Source organism: Malassezia japonica, chromosome 8 (genome assembly GCF_029542785.1).
Source record: "Malassezia japonica chromosome 8, complete sequence".
In the NCBI taxonomy this organism is placed as follows: domain Eukaryota; kingdom Fungi; phylum Basidiomycota; class Malasseziomycetes; order Malasseziales; family Malasseziaceae; genus Malassezia; species Malassezia japonica.
Window position 1 is genome coordinate 186088 of NC_083377.1, and position 21364 is coordinate 207451.

Below are 21364 nucleotides of genomic sequence, written 5' to 3' on the forward strand. Positions count from 1 at the left end.
CCCCACACGATGGACAAAGGGAAGCAGGCGTCGGGCAGTGGCGGCGCACGCAAGGCGGCGGGCGCCGGCATTGGCGACGAGCTACGTAGTATGCTTGCGGACCAAGGCAAAGGCACGAGCAGCGCCGCCGGCGGCGCGATGATGCAGGAGGCGATGCGCGATATGCAGATCAGCGACGCGCCCGCGTCGTCTGCCGGCAAGTTCCGCGAGACGAATACGCGCTCGCGCACGCCTACGGCGCTCGACGCAGAGTACTCTGCATTCCAAGGGCGTGAGCCGGTGACGGACCGTATCGCGCCGAATGCCAATGTCGACTTTATGGAAAAAGCATGGCACTCGTCCGTGGCGCCGGCGCCGGCGCCGCAGCCTGCCGCGCAAGTGCCGCAGCCGGCCGCGCAGCCGACGCAGCCTGTCGCGCAGCCGACGCCCGCGCGTGCTCCGGACCTGCAGGCCGATGCAAGCAACTTCCTCTCGGCCCTCAACGCCGAGGCGCCCGAGCCGGACGCCATCGACCAGCCCCAAGCGCCGGTGCTGAACGTGGCGCTGATCGACGAGTGGCGCCCTCCCTCGCCGTCGCACGGCTCGGTGATGAGCCACGAGCAGTACGCGATGCACGAGCGCCTCGCGATGCTGCAGACGGGCGTGAACACCGAGCAGCCCTACCGCCAGGCGGAAGGTATCGCGCCTCCTGCCGACGACGCCGCGCTGAGCGAAGGCGTCTATGCCCCGACGCCCCAAGCGGCGCTCGCGAACGTGTGGGATGCGCAGCAGGCGCGTGCCGCGCATGTCCAGCAGTTCCGTGAGGACGAAAAGACGAAGCCTATTAGCGGCCCGTCCTATACCAAGATCCGGGGCCAGGAGGTGGTCGACAAGCTGCGTGGGTGGCTCGTCCGCGAGGGCTACACTGGTGAGGTGTACGGCCTGCCGCCGATGGTGATGCGCACGTTTGGCGAGGCGACCGCCGAGGCGAACAATGAGCAGGACGAGGAGCGCCGCGCCAAGGCGATCCGCCGCCTCGATGCCTTGTACCGCCACCTGTCTGCGCCGTCGCACACCTCGCGCGGTCCTGCGGATATGGTCATGGAAGATTGGCTACAAAAACATAGCGAGTAGCTACAGCGCAAGCGCCTTGTTGGCCATAGCCAGCGCGCCCTCCTTGGTCGCGTTGCCGCCGATAAAGCCCGACTGGTGAACAAAGACGCAGCCCGGAATGCCGCTGATCGTGCTCAGCTCCTCGTCGCGGATGCCGCGCCACTGCTCGGGCAGCGCCTTGCGGCTCTCGAAACTCTCGCTGCTCACCGGCACGGCCTGCACACGCCACTTGCCGGACTCGTCGGGGTAGACGACGTACAGCGGCAGCTCGGCCTCGGGGATGGCGAGCGCCTCTTCGAGGTCGTAGATGTGACCCTTCCAGCCGACTGCGCCGTCAAAGAGGATGATGCGGCCCTGCGGGTCTGCGCCCTCGAACGACGTGCGCCCCTCGAGGCCCGCACGCACAATGTCGCGCGCCGGGAGCCATGCGTAGAGCGCATCGTCGACGCGGTCGAAGAATTCGCCGCCCGCCATCGCCGACGCGCGGCGGAAGCGCTGCAAGAGGTCCGCGTCCTCGAACGGCTGGTTCCAGCGGGGATTCATGAAGCCGACGCGCGACGAGAGGTCCGTCCGCGACTTGTATGTCGGCTCGCCCACCGCATCCGGATAGAGCGCAATGCCGTTGTCGATCGCGTCAATGGCTTCGACAAAGTCGTCGTACATCTTTTGGTACAGCAGCTCGATGCGCTCCGCGGTCGCCTCCTTGCCGAGGTGTGCGGCGAGAATGTCCTTGCCAAAGTGCTTCCACACGAGGCCGGCGCTGCTGAGCTTGGTCTTGTGTTCCGCGTCAAAGGTCTCTACAAAGCCGCGCTGGTGGTGGTCGTAGCGGTGCGCATCCGGAGTGTACTCTGCGCCGACGTCGACGACGATCGTGCCCTTGGCGATCTCGGCGGGGTCGCGCGTCCGGACAATGTCTGCGTTGGCGAGCGACGGCAGCTTCGAGAGCAAGTTGACTGCCAGTGCATCGTCCGCGTGAAACGTGCCCGAGTGGGTGACAATGACAGGGCGCGCGCCCTCGTCGAGCTTGATGCGCTTTGCGTCGGACATGAGTCTTCTGGTCTGTGCACTGAGCCAAGCGCCGCGACGCAAAAGCAGCGAAATGGCGGAAAAGTGGAGGGACTTCTACCGGCTTCGAGAGCGTGCTGAGTCAGCCGATTTTCGAACCGCGCCGCCTGAAAAGGACCGAGCGTGAGCGGCGACGACCATGACGGCCCCTACGAATGACCCCTTTTTCCGCCCGATCGGCGAGCACGCCGAGACGCAGGGCCAGGAGAACCAAGGCGATGTGAAACCTATTGAAGAAATCGAGTCGCTGTGCATGCAGTGCGGCAAGGACGGCGTCACACGACTGCTCCCGACCTTTATCCCCTACTTTAAGGAGGTGATTGTGATGAGCTTTTCGTGCCCCCACTGTGGCAACCGCAACAGCGAGATCCAGAGTGCGGGCGAGATCCAGGCCAAGGGGTGCCTGTACACGATCCACATTGTGAACCAAAAGGATCTCGACCGCCAGGTGATCAAGTCGGAGCACTGCACAATGGCCATTCCCGAGCTCCAGCTGCAGATTCCGGCCAAGCGCGGCCAGATTACCACGGTCGAGGGCGTGCTGACCGATACGCTGCGCGATCTCGAGCTCGACCAGCCGCTGCGCAAGCACATGCAGCCCGAAGTCTATGCCAAGATCGAGGAGCTGTGCGACCGCCTGCGTGCGGTGCTCGGCGAGCGCCGCGTCGAGGAAGAGGACCAGGAGGGCGAGTTTACGGCCGGCCCCGTCGGCGGCCGCCACGAGGAGGACGAAAATGCCAAGGACCGCGTCTTTCAGCCGTTCAAGCTGACGCTCGACGACCCGTCGGGCAACAGCTTTGTCGAGTACCGCGGCCCGATCGAGAGCGGCGGCGGCTCGGACCCCAAGTGGATCAAGCGCGACTACCCCCGCACCAAGGAGCAAAACATCCACCTCGGCCTCGTCGCCGACCCCGCTGCGCCGAACAAGCCCGGGGACGCTGAGGGCGGCGGCGGCTTTTCCAAGGAGCTCGAAGAGACCGACTTTGAGAACGAGGAGATTTTCTCGTTTGACGGAACGTGCTCAAGCTGCAACGCGCCGATCAAGACACTGATGAAGAAGGTCAACATCCCCTACTTTAAGGACATCCTCATCATGTCGACCAACTGCGACCACTGTGGCTACCGCGACAATGAGGTCAAGTCTGGCGCTGCGATCTCCGAGACGGGCCGCCGCCTTACGCTCAAGGTGAACGACGGCGAGGACCTGTCGCGTGACATTCTCAAGTCCGAGACCGCGGGCCTGTCGATCCCCGAGATTGACCTGCACCTCGCCCCCGGCACGCTTGGCGGCCGCTTCACGACGCTCGAGGGCCTGCTGCAGAACGTCTACGACGAGCTCTACGAAAAGGTGCTCATGCGTGGCGACTCGACGGCGGCCGACGACGCGACCAAGTTTGAGGGCTTCCTCGGCAAGCTCAAAGGCGCGATCAGCGCCGAGGCATGCCCCTACACGCTGATCCTGGACGACCCGCTGGCGAACAGCTATATCCAGAACCCCTATGCGCCGGACCCCGACGAGCAGCTCGAAGTGGAGAATTACAAGCGCACCTGGGACCAGGACGAGGACCTGGGCCTGAACGACATCAAGGTCGACGCCTACGAGGCGCCCGACGAGATGGCCGAGGACCGCGCCGAGGCCGCGGGCAAGCCGGCCGACGAGTCCGACGAGGCGCGGCTCAAGCGCCAACGCAACGAGTAGTTTGTAGTGATATCCCGAGTACAGCCACGTATTCTATCCTGTGTGCATTGTCTATTCCCCACGAATCGAACGAAGCGCCTTGCCGAGGCGCGACGACACGCCCTTTACACGGCGGACGATGAGCACGGCGCTAGTCGCGAGCGCGATAAAGCAGCCGACGGTCGTCACAATAAACACCGTGCGGTAGCACTCCTCGCCCTTGTGGCAGCGGTGCGTGTGCGAGGTCGTCGACACGTTCGAGTCGTACACCTGACCAAAAAGAAGATTGTAAATGTTGCCGCCGATCACCGGGCTGAGGCTCATGTAGCCCCAGTTCTGGCTGAAGGACGTGATGCCGAACCACTCAAACACCAGCACTGGGCCGATGCCAAAGAGCGTGCCGTACATTAGACCCGTCAGCGACGAGACAAAGAGCAGGCGGTGCACGTCCGTGATCGTGTCCGGCCACGCGGCGAGGCCCTGCGAGATAATCGCAAGGACCGTCACCGGGATCAGGAGCCACGTACGGTAGGTCGGCTCGCCGCTGATGCGCACGAGGTAGTCGGACACGACGCCAATCAGGATACGCCCGCCCGCGTTGCCCATACTGATGCACGACACCTGCAGCGACTGCACGCGCTGGATCGCGAGCTTCTCGGCCTTGTCCGAAAGCACGTCGACGCCGCGCAAGAGGTACGACTCGAGCATGGTGTCGAGGCCGCGCTCTTTCCGGCGGTTGTAGTCCCACAGCGCACGTGTGATTGTGCCGACGTTGTTGATGAGCAGCAGGCCGGCGCCAGATATCATGCTCACGATAATAAACAGCAAAATAAAGTCGACCTCGCGCAGGAGCGCAAAACCGGTAATGTCGGTGTGGTGCGCCTCGGGCTCGTCGAACGGGTCGTCCATGTCGGCTGTGTCCGCCTCGCGCTCCGCCATGTCGTCGAGCCACGCATAGACGCGCGCGCTCACCTCGGACGACGAGCGCGAGCGGCGCATGCGGCGCGGGCCGGGCTCCGCCGCCTCGCGGTCGCTCGGTGCCTCGTCCGGGACGCGCGCGTACTGGCCGCCGGTCTGCGGCTCGTCAAACTCGCCGTCCTGCGGCGGGATGATCTTGAGGAGCGACATGCCGACCAGGAAACTCGTAAAGCTGCCCACGCTGAGCATCACGAGGTAGCCCGTGACGTTCCCTGCAAAGAACAGGTGCGAGAGCGTCGAGTAGAGGAACGCGCTCAGGCCAAACGCAGAGAGGACGGTGGCCATGGCCGTGCCACGGCGGCTGCCGCCCCACGACTTGGCCTGCACGTTGATCGCCGCATTGTTCCCTGCCGAGTTGCCGAGACCGGTCAGGAGTAGGAAAAAGGCGAGAAAGGCGACCGGGATGTTTTCCCACTCGTATTTGTACGCACGCGAGAGCATGCCGTAGCCACCGAGGACCATGAAGGAGCCCGTGAGGACCGCACTGCATTAGCATCGATACATACCCGTGCGGACCGGCGTGGTCGATCCAGCGGCCCCAGACCGGGCCCGAGAGATACATGCCGAGGTTACCAGCGAGGCCCAAAACGTTCAGCTGCGTGCTCGAGAGATGCAGCACATCCTGCAGCTGGGGGGCGTACGAGCTAAAGACGTACGTGCTGCCGGCCGACAGCGCGATCAGGACGGAGCCCGCTAGCGAGACAAGCCGCCGTCCGTGCGACATGCTGGTAAGAGGGCCGGGAGAGCACGTGGGAGAATTTCGTCGATCACGTCTGACCTGCATGGGCGACCAACACGGCTGCGCGGCGAAGCTGCGGCGCGTGGGGATCGGCCCCAAGGAGCATGTGCAGGACGGAGGGCCGCCGCCGCCGGAGCCGTGGCCGATCCGCTACGCGAACGTCGCGCTGATTGCAGTCTCGATCGTGTGGACGTGTATCGTGTACCTCTGGCGCATCTGCTATCCCATGCTCACCAAGAAGCCGTACGCGCTGGGGAGCCGCGCGGCGGGCATTGTGCTACTTGTCCTCTTCTGTATTCTATGGTGCATGGGTACGTATTTTTGCTGATGTAGTGCTCTGGAGCTATGTCATGGTCGTCGTTTCGCCGCCGGGCTACGTCCGCGAGCTGTTTGACGAGCAAGAGGCGCCGGACTATGGCGCGACGTCGCACACGCCCGCGCAGCCGATCGCTATGGCCCCGCAGCCGCAGCCGGAAGTGCAGCAGGAAGAAGTGAGCAGCGTGCGCAACACGCAGCCCTTTTCGCCGCCGAACGAGCGCGAGGCGCGCTGGGCCGCGTTTGAGAACGACGCGTCGGACGTGCTCACACGCGACGCGCCAAGCGAGCCGGTCCGCGACGCGACCAACTCGATCGAGATGCAGCCCTCGACGCCGGATCTCACCACGTCCGTCGCACCGGAAACGACGACCATGGCTGAGATGCTTGCGGATGAGCCGCCGCGCACCGACAAACCCACGAGCTCGATGCAGGCGCTGCCGACCGCGCCGCCACCCAAGATGCCCAAGCCGGCGCGCGTGCCGCAGAACCCGCCCTTGTACGCGCCGCCCGAGCTGTACTGCAGCCGCTGCCAGCGCCCGCGGCCGCCGCGCGCACACCACTGCCGGCGCTGCGGCACCTGCGTGCTGCGTATGGACCACCACTGCCCGTGGATCGGCGGTTGCGTCGGCGCGCAAAATTACCGCTTCTATGTCAACACGGTCTTTTGGACATTTGTCCTGACCATCTTTGTGATCGTCAGCGTGGCGGTCCTCTTTGCACGGGGCGTCCTGTCGCACGGCAGCGGGCACTGGTCCACGGTCATTCACAACTGGGACGTCGACGGCTACCTAATCAGTGTGCTGGCAATCTCCTTCTTCTACTTCTTGTTCACCGGCTCGCTTTTTATGATCCACATGGAGCTGAGTATGCTGAACGTGACGTCGGTCGAGCAGCGTGCGATCAACTCGGACAGGACGTACGAAGGCGTGCTGCTCAAGCGGTATTATTCCTTCCACGGCGAAGGCGGCACGCTCGGCAGCGGCCTCGTCGGTGCGATCCGCCGCTACCGCGCGCGCCGCGCGCTCCTCGACGAGTGGAACTTGGAGTGGGGCAAGCGCACGCGCGAGGGCAACCCGTGGTGGATGCGCAGCCGCGCCGAGCTCGCGTACGCGACGGACTCGGACAGCGCGCGCCGGCGCGCGGCGAACCTCGAAAAGGTGATGGGCCTTGAAGGAGGCGAGTCGGTCGCGAGCGTCGTGCAGGCGCCAACGTCGACGACGTTTGGCGCGACGCCGCTGCTCAACATGGAGCTGAGCATCGGCAAGCCCTATACATGGTTCCTGCCGATGGCGCGCGCAAAGCCCACGGCCGGCATCCACTTTCCACTGAATCCACGCTACTCAGAGCTCGGCGCGTGGCGGCCGCGGAGCGAGTGGCCGGACCTCTGCCAGACCTAAGCGCGCATCGCGACCGCGGTCGACACCAGCGCAAGGAACGCGGGAATAAGCGGCTGCTGCGACGCGCGCATCAACTCGTCGAGCGCCGAGGCAGTCTTGCAGGGGTGCAGGTACCAGCACGCCGCGCCGGTCGCAGGATGCACGCCACGCTCGAGGCTCGCGTCGTGGCCGGCATACAGCGCCGCGGCGACCAGGTCCTCGAGCGATAAAGACGCTTTGCCTAGGTTAGCCCAAGTACATACCCCAGCGCGCATCCATGTAGAACACAGGCACCTCCCAGATCGGCGACCAGCACACGCTCTGCTCCACGGTCAGCGCACGGCGCACTTGCGCAAAGGGGCTATCGGCCGCGTACGCCTCCGGCACGCCCCAGTCGTCGTCCGCCGTGACCTCCCACTCTCTATGTAGATACGACATGTGCGCTGCGCCCTCGACCTCGCGCCACGCCCACCCGTCGCCGAGCGGCCCACGCTCCCCGGCCAGGAACGCCGCGCACGCCGCACGAAACGCGCCGTAGGCCACCATGCATGTGGAGACCACGTGGCTTGTATTTACCATGTCGCGCATCAACGGTCGGTTTGCGGGGCACGGCCAGGAGCACGAGCTGCAGCGCAGCGTAAAAGAGCCCGTCTAGTATGTACACTATCTTATACAGTATTTGGCGCAAGGAATGGGTCGTCCCCACTGCGCTTTCGAAGCCGGCGGGCGCGGTGCCAGGCCTGGCCGAGCGGATGGGCGTCGACGCCTCGACGCGCTCCGAGACGCCGCTGCGTATCCTCAAGTGGGTGCGTACCGAGCAGGTGGCGCAGTATGAAGAGGAGCCGGAAGTGGTCGAGGCGGCGGCCGACGCGCCCCCGCCCGAGACGGTGCCATAATCACCCTAGGCTCTCGTCGCTGTCGTCCTCGCTGGACGCGTCCGACGTCGGGCCGCCGGTCGTGAGGGGCTGCGCAAAGAGCTTGCGCTTGCGCAGCTGGATGCCTGATGATGCGACGCCGTCGTCAATCGCGGGGTCGTCAAGGTCGCGCTGCGACATGCTCTGCGACTCGGCCTGCGTTTCGGTCGGCGGATCGTACGGCGCATTCACCGGAGCGTGCTTCTGCGGCACATCCTCCTCGACATGTAAAGATACCTGGATCAGCATAGTTGCGTACATTGATCACACCCGACTCGAGGACCTTGAGCGGGTGCAGCCGCGGCGCCGGCGCCGCTGACGCCGCGTGGGTCGAGAGCCTGGCTGTAGCGGCGTCGAGGGCATTTGCGCGGAACGGAGCGCCGTCGGTCGGCGCCCAGGGGCCGTGAGTAGGTGCCTGCATAAGACGAGATACGTACGTCGACCGACGCGGTCGGCACGGCTCCGTCGGCCATTTCCACCAGGACGCGAAAGGTGAGGGCTGGGTGAGCCGCGTGACGTACGTCGCTCTTCCACCGGCGATAGGCGTGCTTCGACTGCCAGGAGCTGCAGGAGAAACTGGCGGCATACGAGCTCGGCGGCGGCGCGCGACAGGTTTCCACGGATGCTGCGTCAGGCAACAACAACCTACACTAGATCGCGGTTACGCACGTCTGTATCTGGCAAGAGAAAGTCGAGCGAGAATACGTAGCGCTCGAGCGCCTCGGAGCTATCCGGCGCGTCCTCATAGTGCAATGCGACGACGACCGTGCGCACAGACGACTGCATGAGCACAAAGACGTACATTCTGCAGCTCGTGCGTAACCGCACGCACGCTCGTGCCAATGTACTCATTCAGTCCGGGGTGCCGGCTCTGAAAGACGGGCACGTCGTACTTTTTGCGGCGCACAAACACGTCTGCGTTAGGAAGGGTGCGCACCTTTGGGGTACACCTGCCGCACGCACAGGATCGTATGGATCGCGCACTCCACTGCGTCAGGAACGCTACCTACATAGATCGCTGATGCACTGCACCGTTTCTGTGTCAGATGCGTCGCGTACCATTGTACGTCATCGGCCCGTCCTGCACGCGGTCGCGCGCCGGCGCCTTGCCTTTGTCCATGCTGGTGCCCGATTACTCATATCGGGATTCACTATCGAGACGCGCCCGCGCCGCCTGCGCCCAGACGCGCAGGTCGAGCCTGTCTACTTGCTTTACAAAGATCGCACGCACGACCATCGGCGAGATGTGCATCTCTTCCGCACGCAACGCGCGTTTCTGCGCGTGTGCGCTCGGCGAGGACAGCGGGCGCGTGGGCCCTTCTACGTCGTGTGCCGCGCGCTCCGCACGCATCTCGAGCGTGCCGATGCACATGAGCTTGGACTTGGGAAAGATTTCCAGGCGCTCGCCCGAGTCGAGGAGCAGGGAGAGGTCGACGGCGATGCACGCTCGCTCATGCTCGAGCAGCAGCTCGGCCGTATCAGTATCGTAGGACGAACAGCTAGGTCAGTGTGGCGACGTACAATCCTGCAATGCGCACTTTCTGCCCCAGGTCCTGGGGGTACGCCACGTCGGCGATCGGCACGACCACCGCGCACTCAACACTCGCCATGCGCCATCGCGTGGAGGAACAATTTCTCCTCCACCACAATTTTCGGCCTGCGGCTCGTGGGACGCAGCGGAGTGCGTGCGCCCTACCAGGACCCGTTGCGAGGATTGCCACACCTCGTCCAGAGGAAAATGAGCACAAACAGCACACAGCATACGGATATCCCCACGCTCGACTCGTTTCCAGAGACGGGCGTGCCGAAGCACGCGAAACTCGGGGGCTACGAGCTGTACAGGAGCCTCGGCTCGCCCCAGCGCATCGTCGCACCGATGGTCGACCAGTCGGAGCTGGCATGGCGCGTACTCAGCCGTCGGTATGGCTCGCAGCTCGTGTATACCCCCATGATCAACGCCAAGGTGTACGTCCAAAAAAACAAAGGTGCACACCGCGTCCGGGAGGCGTACTTTAACCAGGCGCTGAACGAAGAAGGGGCGCACACACTCAAGCTCGGCGAAAATTCCGACTCGGACCGGCCGCTGATTGTGCAGTTCTGCGCAAACGACCCGGCGGCGCTGCTCGAGGCGGCGCAGAGCGTGCAGGACAAGTGCGACGCCGTCGACCTGAACCTCGGCTGCCCTCAGCAGATTGCCAAGCGCGGCCACTTTGGTGCATTTCTGCAGGAGGACTGGCACCTGATCTTTTCACTGATCAACACGCTGCACCGTGAGCTCAAGGTTCCCGTCACGGCCAAGTTTCGTGTATACGACTCGCTGGAAAAGACGCTGGCGTACGCCAAAATGATTGAGCGTGCCGGGGCGCAGATGGTCACGGTGCACGGCCGCACACGCGAGATGAAAGGACACAAGACCGGCCTCGCAGACTGGGCCAAGATCAAGGCGGTAAAAGAGGCACTGTCTGTGCCTGTCTTTGCGAACGGCAACATGCTCTTTCCCCAGGACTGGCGCGACTGTATCGCATTTACGGGGTGCGACGGCGTGATGAGTGCCGAGGGAAACCTGTACAATCCGACGCTTTTTCACGACCTAGAGCCCGACCTCGCGTCGCTGGCCGTACAGGGCAAGGACCACTCAGCGTTTGACGCGCTCCGCATCGCGCGCATCGCACACGAATACCTCGACATTGTCGCGGGCCTGCGCACGCCGACCGCAAGCAGCGCGCTCAAAGGGCACATGTTTAAAATTACACGCCCTGCACTCACAATCCATACCGACCTCCGCCCGGTGCTCGGCAAAGCACGCAGCGACGAAGAGGCAGAAGGCGAGGCGCGCGTCGTCGAGTACCGCGCGTTTGTACACGAGCTCGAACGCCGCCTGAAAGACGACGAGGCCAAGGCAGAGTACTACGAGCGCCAGCAAGGCGTACCGCGGTACTATGTCACGCCTGCGCACCTCCAGGACGCACACGACCGGACGACGCGCCCGGAATACATTCCGCACTGGTACCTGCAGCCCTACTTCCGCCCTCCGCTGAACCCCCCGAAGGAAAAAGGGGAGCAGTCCAAGGAGGGAGATGCTACGTCAAAGCAGGAGCCCGTGGCGTCGTCTACCGAGGCGGCGGCCGACGCGCCCAGCGCACCGCACGCCTCGGAGCCGCCGTCCAAAAAATCCAAAGTAGCTGTATAGGCACGTGGCAGACTCCACCATGAGCGAAGCGCACGGCGCACCGATGGAAGAGCGGCCGCTCTCGACGCGTCTCGAGGAGGCCGAAACGCTCAAGACGCTCGGCAATGACCAGTATGGCAAGAAGAACTACTCGGTCGCGATTACGCACTATATCGATGCGATTTCGCGCTTGCCTGCGCGTATCGATGATGGCCAAGGCCAGGAGGGCGAAGAGGAGGAGGGCAACGAGGGTGGCGACCAAGGCGGCGCGTCGTCGGTGTCCAAGACCGAGGACGCCGAAGCATCTACATCTACGACGGATGCACCGCCCAAATCCACCGAGCCTACGCGCACTATCACGCTCGAAGAGCACCTCCTCTCGGACGAGACGATTCAGCTGCGCGTCAAGCTCTATGCGAACCTTGCTGCGTGCCATCTCAAGCTCGTACGTCGCACTACTCACGCAGGAACAATATGACGACACCATCAAAGCAAGCACCGAAGGTACGCCACCCCCCTGCTCACCCAGTCCTGGCCGAAGAGCCCAACAATGTCAAGGCGTTGCATCGCCGTGCGGTCGCACATGAAAAGCTCGGCGGCTGGGCGCACCTGAACTCGTCGCTCGAAGGTAGGTTTTTGTACTGACCCAGACTACAAGCGCCTTGAGAAGCTCGACCACGAAGGCTACGTCCCCACCGCCTTCCAGCCCGAGCTGAAAGCGTCGCTCGCGCGCCTGCCCCCTCTCGTCGCCGCCGAAGGCGAGCGGGAAAAGACAGAGATGATGGGCAAGCTCAAGACGCTCGGCAACAATGTGCTGGGCTACTTTGGCCTGTCGACCGACAACTTCCAGATGCAGCAGCAAAAAGACGGGGGATACTCGTTGAATTTTGTCAAGTAGCTATGTAAAGAGCTTGTTCACGCTCGTCGAGCCGTCCGTGTGGCGCTTGAGCACCTTGGCGACGGCCAGCTCAAAGTCCTCCTGGGACACGTGCTGCCGCCGCTCGCGCAGCGCATACATACCCGCCTCTGTACAAATACCGCGCACTTCGGCGCCCGAGCACTGTCCCATCTTTTCGGCGAGGGAGCGCAGGTTGATGCCGCGCTGCAGCGACATCTTGCGCGAGTGGATGCGCAGAATCGACACACGCGCCTCGGGTCCTGGCGGGGGAAACTCGATCTTGCGGTCGATGCGGCCGGGGCGCAGGAGGGCGCTGTCGAGGATATCGATACGGTTGGTCGCCATAATGACCTTGATGTTTTGCGTGCCCTCGAAACCGTCGAGCTGATTCAGGAGCTCGAGCATAGTGCGCTGCACCTCGGAGTCGCCGCCGCCACCGCCGCCATCGCCACGCGACGAGCCGATCGAGTCGATTTCGTCCATAAAGATGATCGATGGGGCGTGCTCACGCGCCATGACGAACAGCTCACGCACCATGCGCGAGCCCTCACCGATATACTTTTGCACCAGTTCGCTGCCGCTCACACGGATAAACTTGCAGTCGGTATGATGCGCGACGGCACGCGCGAGGAGCGTCTTGCCGGTGCCCGGCGGCCCGTACAGCAGCACGCCCTTGGGCTGCGCGATACCCAGGCTCTCGAACAGCTCAGGGTGCTTCACCGGAAGCTCAATCACCTCCTTAATCTCTTTAATTTGGCGTTCGAGACCGCCGACCATCTCGTAGGTGCTGTCCGGCACCTTTTCGACCATCATGAGCGACACGAGCGGGTCGATCTTGTTCGGCAGGATCTTGTGCAGCGTGTACGAGTCCGAGCGCAGCGCCACACGCAACGACGGCTTCAGCTCCGCGACGTCGATGCCGGGCGCAACGCCGACAACATACTTGCCTTCGGGCTGGACCTTGACCAGCACCTTTTTCTTGCCCATCACCTTGACGACCTCGCCGACGTACGACTCGGGCTCCTGGAGCAGCTGGAGCTCCTCGCGGATCAGGCGCACACGCGCATTGAGCGCATTGCGCTGCGCCTCCAGGCGGCGGAGGTTTTGCGCTTTCTCGCTGATCTGGCGCTCGTACGCCTGCGTCTTAGTCTGTAGGAACGACTGGATGCCGGGCGTCTGTGCGCGCGACTCTTCGCTATTCACTCCATTCGTCTTGGACGGCGCGACGGCCACCTCGCTGTGGGCGACGGCTGCCATGTCGTAGTGGCAAAGATCCCCGACGCGTCGCTCCGATCACTACCACGTGGCAACCTCCACCATGTCGGCCTTTCAGCGGCGGACGCCGGGGGGTGGGGCGGCGCCGGCGCACGGCGTGCGCGCGGCGTCGTACAGCGCGCCGGTGCCGCTGATGTCGACAGGCATTGCGGCACTGGACGATATTCTGTGCGGCGGCGGAATCCTCGCGGGTTCGGTGCTGCTGCTCGTGCCGTGCGCCGAGACTGGGACGGGCGCCGCGCCGATGCTCGGCGCGCCGGCCGTGCGCGACACGGCGCAGGCTGCGTTTGACGCAATGGGCGTCGCGGCCGCAGAGCCGTATACAGACCTATTCCTGGCCTACTCCGCGGCGCAGGGCATTGCGTCGCAGCATGTGACGGTCGTCATAGGGCCGAGCTCGGACCACTTTCTCAAGCACCTCATGGGCCGCGCGACCGAGGCGGACGACGAGAAAGAGGTCGATACGGAAGCGATGCAGCGCATGAAGATTGCATGGCGCTACGACCAGCTGCAGCGCGTCGACGCACCGCTCCAGGAGCGGAAAGAGGGTAGGTCGTTTTGCTGACGCAGCTTTTTGCACCGTATTTGACCTGACGAAGCGGATACCCAGGGAGGAGCTCGAAAAGGCACAGCACGCAGGGCTCCTCCATACTTCGTCGCTCGACACGGGCACGCTGGACGCTGCATGGCCGGCGGTCGAGCGCGGCGTCGCCAAGTGCAAGGAAATTGCGTCCGAAGGAAAGCGTGCACCGGCGCTGCGCATCCTCCTGCGCGACTTTGGGTCGCCCGACTGGGGAAGTGGCGCGCTTGTGCCGTTCTTGCTGCGCCTGCGCACACTCGCACGGACGCTGTCGATGCCGACGACCGGCACGCCGATTCCGTGCATCGTCAACGCGGCGCTCTCGTCGCACCTCGCATGCGCACAGAGCGGTGCAAATCTCTTGCACCGGCTCATGCACCTCGGCGACGGGTGCATTGGCCTCACGTCGTTTGCGGCCTCGGCCGGCCTCCGCGACGTATTTCCCGATAGCACGGGCGCCCTGCGTGTATTCAAGACGCCGGCTATCGGGACACTGACGAATCCGTCGTTGCGCGCATCGGTGCTGCGCGGCATGGGCGCAGGCACCGCACAGAGCGCGGCGCGGAGCGAAGGCGGCGCAGGCGGTGGCGAAAACAACCTCGCGTTCAAGGTGCGCCGCAAGCGCCTCGTGATTGATACGCTCCATCTAGACATTGAAGGCGGCGTGAGCGAGCGGCGGACCAAGCCAAAGGAAGGCGTGGGCCTGACCCAAAAAGGCGCGCGGCCCGCCGAGACCACGGCGCCGCCGGCGCCGGTCGTCGAAGTGACGACCGAGCCTAGCACAGCGCCTGCCGCAGCGCCCCCTGCGGCGCCTGCCGCGGCGCCCGCCGCGGCGCCGGCGCCCCGCCTTCCCCACTTTGGCGGCCTCGCGAGCCTGCGTGAGCGCGGCCTGCAAGCACGCGCGGATGCGCGCCCGAGTAAACAGGACTATGAGTTTTAATCGTTGTCCCAACCGGGGGCCACAGAGCCCGGCCGCAAGAGAGCGTGCTGGGTCTGCATGGCCCCCTAGAGCAATGCGTGGGCTAGATGGCGTACGCGCCTGGCTGATGCGCCACATTAGACGCCGGTCGACTCGGCCCACTTGACCAGCACCGAGCTCAGTGCCTCGGTGCGCCTTGGATCCGTGGCGGCTGAGAGGATCGCGCGGCCCGACACGGCGGTAGATACAGGTAGAAACTCGGGAATGACGGTCGCGCTCGGCAGCGTGCCGTACGCATTCGTCGCCGGGCCGGTGCGTGTCGCTGCGCCGGCCGGCAGAGCGAGCGAGAGGCGCGCGGGCTCGGGCACCAAGAGCTCGAGTGCAAGGAGTGTCGTAAACGCTTGGAGGATCGGCTCGCGCGCGGCCAGCGCCTCGAGGCCGACCATCACGACCGAGTGCTTGTTCTGTGTCGAGGCACTGGTCAGATCGCGCTGGACACGCTGCACAAATTGGCGCAGCTCGTGGAAGCACATTTCGAGCGTGAACGGCTCCTTGTCGCGCAGCTGCAGGTGCCGCGCGGCGATGAGCACGGCCATTTCCGGCTCGGTCAGCTCGAGGAGCTGCGCGGTCTGTGTGTCGCGGCGCTGCGACGTGGCCGAGGCGAGGAACGCGTCCGGGGAGAGAGCAGGGGCGTCAGCGGCCGCAACAGGGATCGTCTGCGTAAGTGGGGCGACGTACCATGGCCTGGTACAAGAGGCGCACGTCCTGCGACAGCTCGTGCATGCCCTGGAGAAACGCACGAAACTTGGGGTCTTGGACGAGGCGCTGGGTGAGGACGGCGACGTACCTCGACGTTTTCTGCCCATGCCGCGTCGCGCGGGGGCCCGTATCCACCGCGCAGCGCCGTGCGCGCAATCAGCACATACTGGTCCATCGACGGGGGATGCACATGCACGATGCGGTGCGAGAATCGGCTCTTGACACGCTTTTCGAGCGCGTCACTTGCATCGACACGCGTCGTCATGCCGACGACCGCGAGGCCGGGGCCGTAGCTGCCGGCCTGCACCGCATCAAGCAGGCAGTACAGCAGCGCCTGCCGCGGCCGCTGTGCAAACTGCTCAAAGCCGTCCAAAAGGATCACGAGCGGCCGCTGCAGCTGCTGGGTATCGTGCGGCGTGCGGGACAGGAGCGTAAGGATATGAGACAGTGTCGTTGCCATGGTCGACAGGATCGCGTTGGCGACCGCCTCGCTGGGGCCGCTCTCGACGACCGGCTCAGGCCGCGGCTCGTCGTCGTCCGAGAGGACGACGGCACTGTCGAGCTCGGGCAGGTCCATGCCGTCCGCGTCGGCCATATCTTCTGCGAGCATCGAGTCGAGTGCCGAGGTCTCTTGCTGGCCCAGCGCCCCTTGCTCCATGAGTTGCTTTGCGAGCTCGGCAAGGCACTGCCGGTCCGTCGGGTGCAGCAGGCCTGAAAGCGACACGAGCAGCGGCGGCGGCGCGCCACGGTCTACACACTCTTTACGCACGCGCCGGAACACGGATTGCACAATCTGGTGAGCACGACGACGTACCAAGCTCTTTCCACACCCATGCTCGCCAAGCACGAGGCAGCTATTTCCTTCCTGGGCGTCGACCGTGCCGTGGAGCAACGCGTAAAGCTGCGCCCACGGCTCCTCGAGGCCGATACACTCCTGGCCAGCATACGGCTGTGCGTCCGCCGCGTCTGGCAGTGCCGTCGCAAGCAGGCGCAGCGCGGCGCTCCGCGCTGCTTCCCACGTCATGGCGCACAGACAAACCCGATCCCGATCGTTCCTCCCGATACGATGACCTCGCACGCGCCCGCACGACGGCGGGCGCCCCGCATACCCATCGCACCGGCGTCGTCAATCGACGAGCTGGTCGCCGAGCATACCCCCCGGACGTTGGAGGATGTTGCGCCGTGCATCCAAGCGATGTTGAGCCAGTGCGACGCGCCATTTTTTGGTACGTCCCTGAGGCTGACCCAGACGTGCACCTTGCCGATGCGGGTGCGCACGCCGAGTTTGCGCTGCAGGTGCTGCACGCAGGTGTGCTTACACACGTCCAGCATGCCCCGCTGCGTCTGGAAGCGCCTGGCGCGGCGATGGACGCACTCCTCGGCGCGCTGCGCCAAGTGCTGGCGACGGGCTCGTCGGCGTATACCCTGCTGCTGGCGTACGAGATTGTGCTCCAGCTCGGCGAGCGCAATGCGAATGCGTACCGCTGGCTGATGTATGCACAGGATGGGCGGTGCCTGCTGCCCGGTCTCGTGCGGCGCCTCATGCACAACGTGTGGGCGGGCCACTATGCGGGCCAGAGCAAGGCGGCGCTGGGCGAAGGCGAGAGCCGTGCGCCCGCGCTCCCCTTGCCCGGAGCCGCGCACAAACGCACGCAGCCACATACCGTCGACGGGCGCATCTCGCGGCAGAGCCTCGAAGTGTGGCTGCAGCACAAGGCGCTTGCGCTTCTCTATGAGCTCTTTTGCACCGTGCGCCTGCGCCTCGCAGAGCTGCGTACGTACACTGGCTAACGCAGGATGTATGAGCGAGTCCTTCATCACACACCTCTTTGAGCAGGCCGAGGCGACGCGCGAACACGACGACGAGGCGCTCGGCATGCTCGTCACGCAGGTGCTCCTTGCCCTGAACGAGCAGTACATGATCGCCGCGCAGACGCCCGACGAGCGTCCGCTCTCGTTTAGTGTGCTCGACGTGATCCGCGAGCGGGCGTACGCGACACGGACCTTTGCCGAGAACCTCGTCTTTATGCTGAACCGCACGCCCGGCGCCGACGCGGACGGCTGCCGCTTCCATATCCTCGTGCTCAAGCTGCTCGATGCGCTTTTTGCGATGCCAGAAACGGCTAGCTACTTTTACATGAACGACCTCAAAGTGCTCGTCGACATCTTCCTGCGGCACATTACCGACCTCGGCGAGGAGCGCGAGCTTCTGCGCCAGGTGTACCTCCGTGTCTTTCCCGCGCTCCTTACACAGACGCAGCTGTGCACCGTTGCGTACAAGCGCGACGAGATCCGCGCGCTCCTCGCGGCGATCGTGCGCCACGCCGACTGGAGCGGCACCGCGCCACGTACGCTCGCCCTAGCCCAAAACTGCCTCCAGTGCGAGTGGTGCGTTGACGCACACGCCACGCCGATCGTGGCGCCGATCGGCGGCGGCGCGCCACACGCGCAGGACCTCGTGCGCGAGCAGACGGCCAAAGGGCCGCTCTTTCACGCAGAGACGAGCGACGAGGCCATCCATACCCTCCTGGCGCTCGGACAGATGCAGGCAGCGGCCGCTGCACAAGGTGCCGGCGACGCGACGCCCGTCTGGCCGCCGCCGCTCCCAGAGCCGGTCGAGTCGGTGCTCGAGCTCGACGTGCTCACGCTCGAGCAGGTCGCGAGCGGACGCACGTCGCCACCGAGCAGCACGTCGTCCGCACCGGGCCGCCGGCGTGCGCCGCCCCCGCCCCGGCCGCGCCGCAGCGCCGAGTCGAGCCCGCGGACGAGCGTTGAGTCGCCCGCGCTGCCGCCGCGCCTCCGCTCGGACAGCATCGAGACGCTCCCGGTGCGCCGCCCCCCGCCGGGCGTGCCTGCACGCGCATCGCACTCGACGCCCGACCTGGCGCTCGAGGAGCCCTCGCCAGAAAAGCACGGCCTCTTTTCCCTGCTGCGCATGCGACACAAAGGCCACCGGCGCCTCGCCCCGCCCCCGGCGGATCCTCCACCTCGCCGCCGCGCCGCGCCGCGGCCGCCTGTAGTTGACTAAGCTTTTACGATGTCGGTGCGAGTGACGCCGGCTGCGGATTCGCCGCAGTACGGCAAGCTGGAGGATGTGGTGCGCGACCGCTCCTCGCAGCTCGCCGTGAAAGAGTTTGCGATGCAGCTGCGGCGGCAGCAGATCGCAGGCACCAAGGCCGTCGCCGAGACGACCGCGAAAACCATCCGTGCCGTGGTGAGCTCGGCCAAGTACCGCCGGCTCGAGGAGCTGGTGCAGATGATCCGCACGGTCGGGCGGTACCTGCAGGACTCGCTCAAGTCCGAGCCGGTCATTGGCAACGTCACGCGCCGCATCCTCTTTTTGCTGCGCGAAGAGGCCAAGGCGGCGGCGCACATGGACGAGCCGCCGGCGACGGCGCAGGCCGCCAAGGCGCACCCGCACCCCAGCGTCGCGCAGTCGCTTGCGGCGCTGTCGCTTTCGCCTGCCGCGCCGTCGTCGCCGGCGACGTCGATGCACACCGCGCGCCCGTCGCTCGGCGGCCGTTCGTTTTCCATCGCAGACCTCGTGCTGAGCGGCGCGAACGCGACGCCGCGGGGCGGCTCGCCGAATATGGACCAGTCGGTAGACGATCTGCTGGATGCGTCGCCGCTGCGCAACGTCGTGCACGCCGGCGAGCTGTCGGACGACTCGGACGATTCGGACGAGCCGCCGGGGCAGTCGACGCATGCGTACCAGCTCAAGCCGCTGCTCATCCAGGCGATCCAGGAGCTGATTGACGAGATCGAGACGGTCGATACGAATATCTCCAAGGATGCGCGCGACCATATCCACTCGGGCGAGGTGATCCTCACCGTGGGCAACTCGTCGACGGTGCGCAACTTTTTGCGGAGCGCCGCCAAGCACCGCAAGTTTATCACGGTCGTGCCAGAGAGCGCGCCCGGCTTTTCCGGCCACGAGCTTGCGCGCTCGCTGTCGGCGGCGGGCCTTTCCGTGCTCCTTGTGCCGGACTCGAACCTGTACGCGCTCATGCCGCGCGTCTCGAAAGTGCTGCTCGGCGCGCGGTGCGTGCTGGCGAACGGCGGCATCCTCGCCGCGATCGGCGCCAAGGCTGTGGCGATGGCCGCGCGCGAGCACTCGACGCCGATCGTCGCACTCGCGGGCGTGTACCGCATCTCGCCCGACTGGACGTGGGTCGGCCCCGAGCGCCTGACCGGGGGCAACCAGGGGCCCGTGTCGCAGGTGGTGAACTACGCGACGTCGTCGCGCCTCGCGGAAGAGGCCGAGATCGCGAATCCGCTGTGGGACTTTGTCTACCCCAGCGAGCTGGATGTGATCATTACGAATGTCGGCGAGCACCCGCCGTCCTATGTGTACCGCCTGATCCAAGAAAACTACCACGAAGAGGACCTCAACTTTTAGTCCTGCGCAAACTCGGCCTGGCTCCAGCGGATGACCTTGGGATGCGCCATGACCTTGCGCGCCTCGAAGCCAATCACCTGGAGTGTATCGAGGGACGTAGCACGCGATAGCGCGACGTAGGCCTGGCCTTTTTCAAAGACACGGCGCAGGTCGATGCGGCAGCAGGCGAGCGTCTGGCCCTGCGACTTGTGGATCGACATGGCCCACGCGAGGATCAGGGGGACTTGCGTGCGCGACGCAATCACGTCGCCGTTCGGCTCCTCGTTCTTCCACGTCTCTGGCATCACGAGGTAGTCGCGCGTGCCGCCGGGCACGACAAAGCGCACGAGCGGCCACTGGGGCATCTTGCCGGCCTTGTCGGGCGACGCGCCGCGCTTCACCGGCGAGGTGCTGCGGCGCTGGCGGTCAGAGCGCGCAAGCAGCTTGTCGGCAATGTCGTCGCGGAATGCGTCGTCCTCATCGCCGTACGCATCCGCATATTGGCTCTCGTCGATAAAGTCGACGACTGTGCCGATCGAGCCGTTGACGAGCGACTCGCCGAGGTTCTTGATGAGCATGACCTGTGCGCCTTTCTTTACGTGGACGTGCCGGGGGGCCATAAAGTTTTCCAGGACGCGGTCGCGGAACTCGCCTTGAAGCGTGCCGCCATCGAGCGACGTATAGGTGCGCACCTCGCTCGAGATCGCTTCCAGGCGGCTCTGGTTCGCCTTGTCGACGTCGCGGCGGAGGGGAAAGAGCTCGGTCGGCGTCATGCCTTCCGGAAGCGTCGGCGTCCGCTCGAGCTTTGCAAACGCACGCACGGTTTCCGGCGACATTTTGCCGAAACGCATCTCGTTCAGCATATTGACAAAGGCTGTTTTAGCATGGAAACGTACTCGAATCTTTTTGACGGAAGACTTGCGTGAGGTTAAACGTCTGGTCAATCACCTCGCGCCACTTGCTCGACTCAAAGACAAACTGCGACTCGCTCCCGACCGACACGGGCGGCAGCTGGAAAAAGTCGCCCGTGGCAATGATCTGAATGCCGCCAAACGGCTTCGGACTCTTGCGGATCATGCGCGCAATCGCCTCGAGCTTCTCAAAGAGCTTGGGGTCGATCATCGAGACTGAATTAGCTTAAACACGTACTCTCGTCAATAATCAGCACCTGCGTGCGCATCCAGCGCGTCGTCGCTTTGCGGTTGCGGCGGATATAGCTAAGCAGG

General features: G+C 64.9%; 14 protein-coding genes across 14 annotated transcripts; 8 read left to right on the plus strand and 6 right to left on the minus strand.

Moving 5' to 3' along the window:
* Window positions 1–9: 9 nt before the first annotated feature.
* MJAP1_003903 (uncharacterized protein) lies at window positions 10–1113 on the plus strand (the record flags this gene model as incomplete). The annotated part of the gene is made up of 1 exon (XM_060267826.1): window positions 10–1113. The coding sequence occupies one exon, from the start codon at window positions 10–12 to the stop codon at window positions 1111–1113; it is 1104 nt and encodes a 367-aa protein (XP_060123809.1).
* On the minus strand, window positions 1114–2139 carry MJAP1_003904 (uncharacterized protein; the record flags this gene model as incomplete). The annotated part of the gene is made up of 1 exon (XM_060267827.1): window positions 1114–2139. One exon carries the CDS (start codon window positions 2137–2139, stop codon window positions 1114–1116), a length of 1026 nt encoding a protein of 341 aa, XP_060123810.1.
* A 157-nt stretch (window positions 2140–2296) lies between these two features.
* On the plus strand, window positions 2297–3856 carry ZPR1 (nucleolar zinc-finger protein; the record flags this gene model as incomplete). The annotated part of the gene is made up of 1 exon (XM_060267828.1): window positions 2297–3856. The coding sequence occupies one exon, from the start codon at window positions 2297–2299 to the stop codon at window positions 3854–3856; it is 1560 nt and encodes a 519-aa protein (XP_060123811.1).
* A 51-nt stretch (window positions 3857–3907) lies between these two features.
* Window positions 3908–5537, minus strand: MJAP1_003906 (uncharacterized protein; the record flags this gene model as incomplete). Its single annotated transcript, XM_060267829.1, has 2 exons — window positions 3908–5297; window positions 5320–5537. The coding sequence occupies 2 exons, from the start codon at window positions 5535–5537 to the stop codon at window positions 3908–3910; spliced, it is 1608 nt and encodes a 535-aa protein (XP_060123812.1).
* Window positions 5538–5595: 58 nt separating this feature from the next.
* MJAP1_003907 (protein S-acyltransferase) lies at window positions 5596–7267 on the plus strand (the record flags this gene model as incomplete). Its single annotated transcript, XM_060267830.1, has 2 exons — window positions 5596–5863; window positions 5886–7267. 2 exons carry the CDS (start codon window positions 5596–5598, stop codon window positions 7265–7267), a joined length of 1650 nt encoding a protein of 549 aa, XP_060123813.1.
* A 70-nt stretch (window positions 7268–7337) lies between these two features.
* On the minus strand, window positions 7338–7792 carry MJAP1_003908 (uncharacterized protein; the record flags this gene model as incomplete). Its single annotated transcript, XM_060267831.1, has 3 exons — window positions 7338–7341; window positions 7382–7487; window positions 7510–7792. The coding sequence occupies 3 exons, from the start codon at window positions 7790–7792 to the stop codon at window positions 7338–7340; spliced, it is 393 nt and encodes a 130-aa protein (XP_060123814.1).
* Window positions 7793–7823: 31 nt separating this feature from the next.
* MJAP1_003909 (uncharacterized protein) lies at window positions 7824–8142 on the plus strand (the record flags this gene model as incomplete). Its single annotated transcript, XM_060267832.1, has 2 exons — window positions 7824–7900; window positions 7923–8142. 2 exons carry the CDS (start codon window positions 7824–7826, stop codon window positions 8140–8142), a joined length of 297 nt encoding a protein of 98 aa, XP_060123815.1.
* Window positions 8143–9770, minus strand: MJAP1_003910 (uncharacterized protein; the record flags this gene model as incomplete). Its single annotated transcript, XM_060267833.1, has 11 exons — window positions 8143–8397; window positions 8420–8575; window positions 8598–8659; window positions 8682–8785; window positions 8810–8940; window positions 8963–9075; window positions 9098–9148; window positions 9171–9197; window positions 9220–9270; window positions 9313–9659; window positions 9682–9770. The coding sequence occupies 11 exons, from the start codon at window positions 9768–9770 to the stop codon at window positions 8143–8145; spliced, it is 1386 nt and encodes a 461-aa protein (XP_060123816.1).
* A 128-nt stretch (window positions 9771–9898) lies between these two features.
* DUS1 (tRNA-dihydrouridine(16/17) synthase [NAD(P)(+)]) lies at window positions 9899–11350 on the plus strand (the record flags this gene model as incomplete). The annotated part of the gene is made up of 1 exon (XM_060267834.1): window positions 9899–11350. One exon carries the CDS (start codon window positions 9899–9901, stop codon window positions 11348–11350), a length of 1452 nt encoding a protein of 483 aa, XP_060123817.1.
* Window positions 11351–11369: 19 nt separating this feature from the next.
* MJAP1_003912 (uncharacterized protein) lies at window positions 11370–12227 on the plus strand (the record flags this gene model as incomplete). Its single annotated transcript, XM_060267835.1, has 4 exons — window positions 11370–11774; window positions 11797–11833; window positions 11859–11957; window positions 11980–12227. 4 exons carry the CDS (start codon window positions 11370–11372, stop codon window positions 12225–12227), a joined length of 789 nt encoding a protein of 262 aa, XP_060123818.1.
* On the minus strand, window positions 12228–13484 carry RPT6 (26S proteasome regulatory subunit 8; the record flags this gene model as incomplete). The annotated part of the gene is made up of 1 exon (XM_060267836.1): window positions 12228–13484. One exon carries the CDS (start codon window positions 13482–13484, stop codon window positions 12228–12230), a length of 1257 nt encoding a protein of 418 aa, XP_060123819.1.
* Window positions 13485–13545: 61 nt separating this feature from the next.
* ELP4 (Elongator subunit elp4) lies at window positions 13546–15022 on the plus strand (the record flags this gene model as incomplete). The annotated part of the gene is made up of 2 exons (XM_060267837.1): window positions 13546–14050; window positions 14073–15022. 2 exons carry the CDS (start codon window positions 13546–13548, stop codon window positions 15020–15022), a joined length of 1455 nt encoding a protein of 484 aa, XP_060123820.1.
* Window positions 15023–15138: 116 nt separating this feature from the next.
* ORC4 (origin recognition complex subunit 4) lies at window positions 15139–16784 on the minus strand (the record flags this gene model as incomplete). The annotated part of the gene is made up of 3 exons (XM_060267838.1): window positions 15139–15717; window positions 15740–15826; window positions 15849–16784. 3 exons carry the CDS (start codon window positions 16782–16784, stop codon window positions 15139–15141), a joined length of 1602 nt encoding a protein of 533 aa, XP_060123821.1.
* Window positions 16785–16955: 171 nt separating this feature from the next.
* Window positions 16956–20121, plus strand: GCD7 (GCD complex subunit gcd7; the record flags this gene model as incomplete). Its single annotated transcript, XM_060267839.1, has 5 exons — window positions 16956–16986; window positions 17010–17534; window positions 17557–18776; window positions 18837–20038; window positions 20094–20121. The coding sequence occupies 5 exons, from the start codon at window positions 16956–16958 to the stop codon at window positions 20119–20121; spliced, it is 3006 nt and encodes a 1001-aa protein (XP_060123822.1).
* Window positions 20122–21364: the final 1243 nt, after the last annotated feature.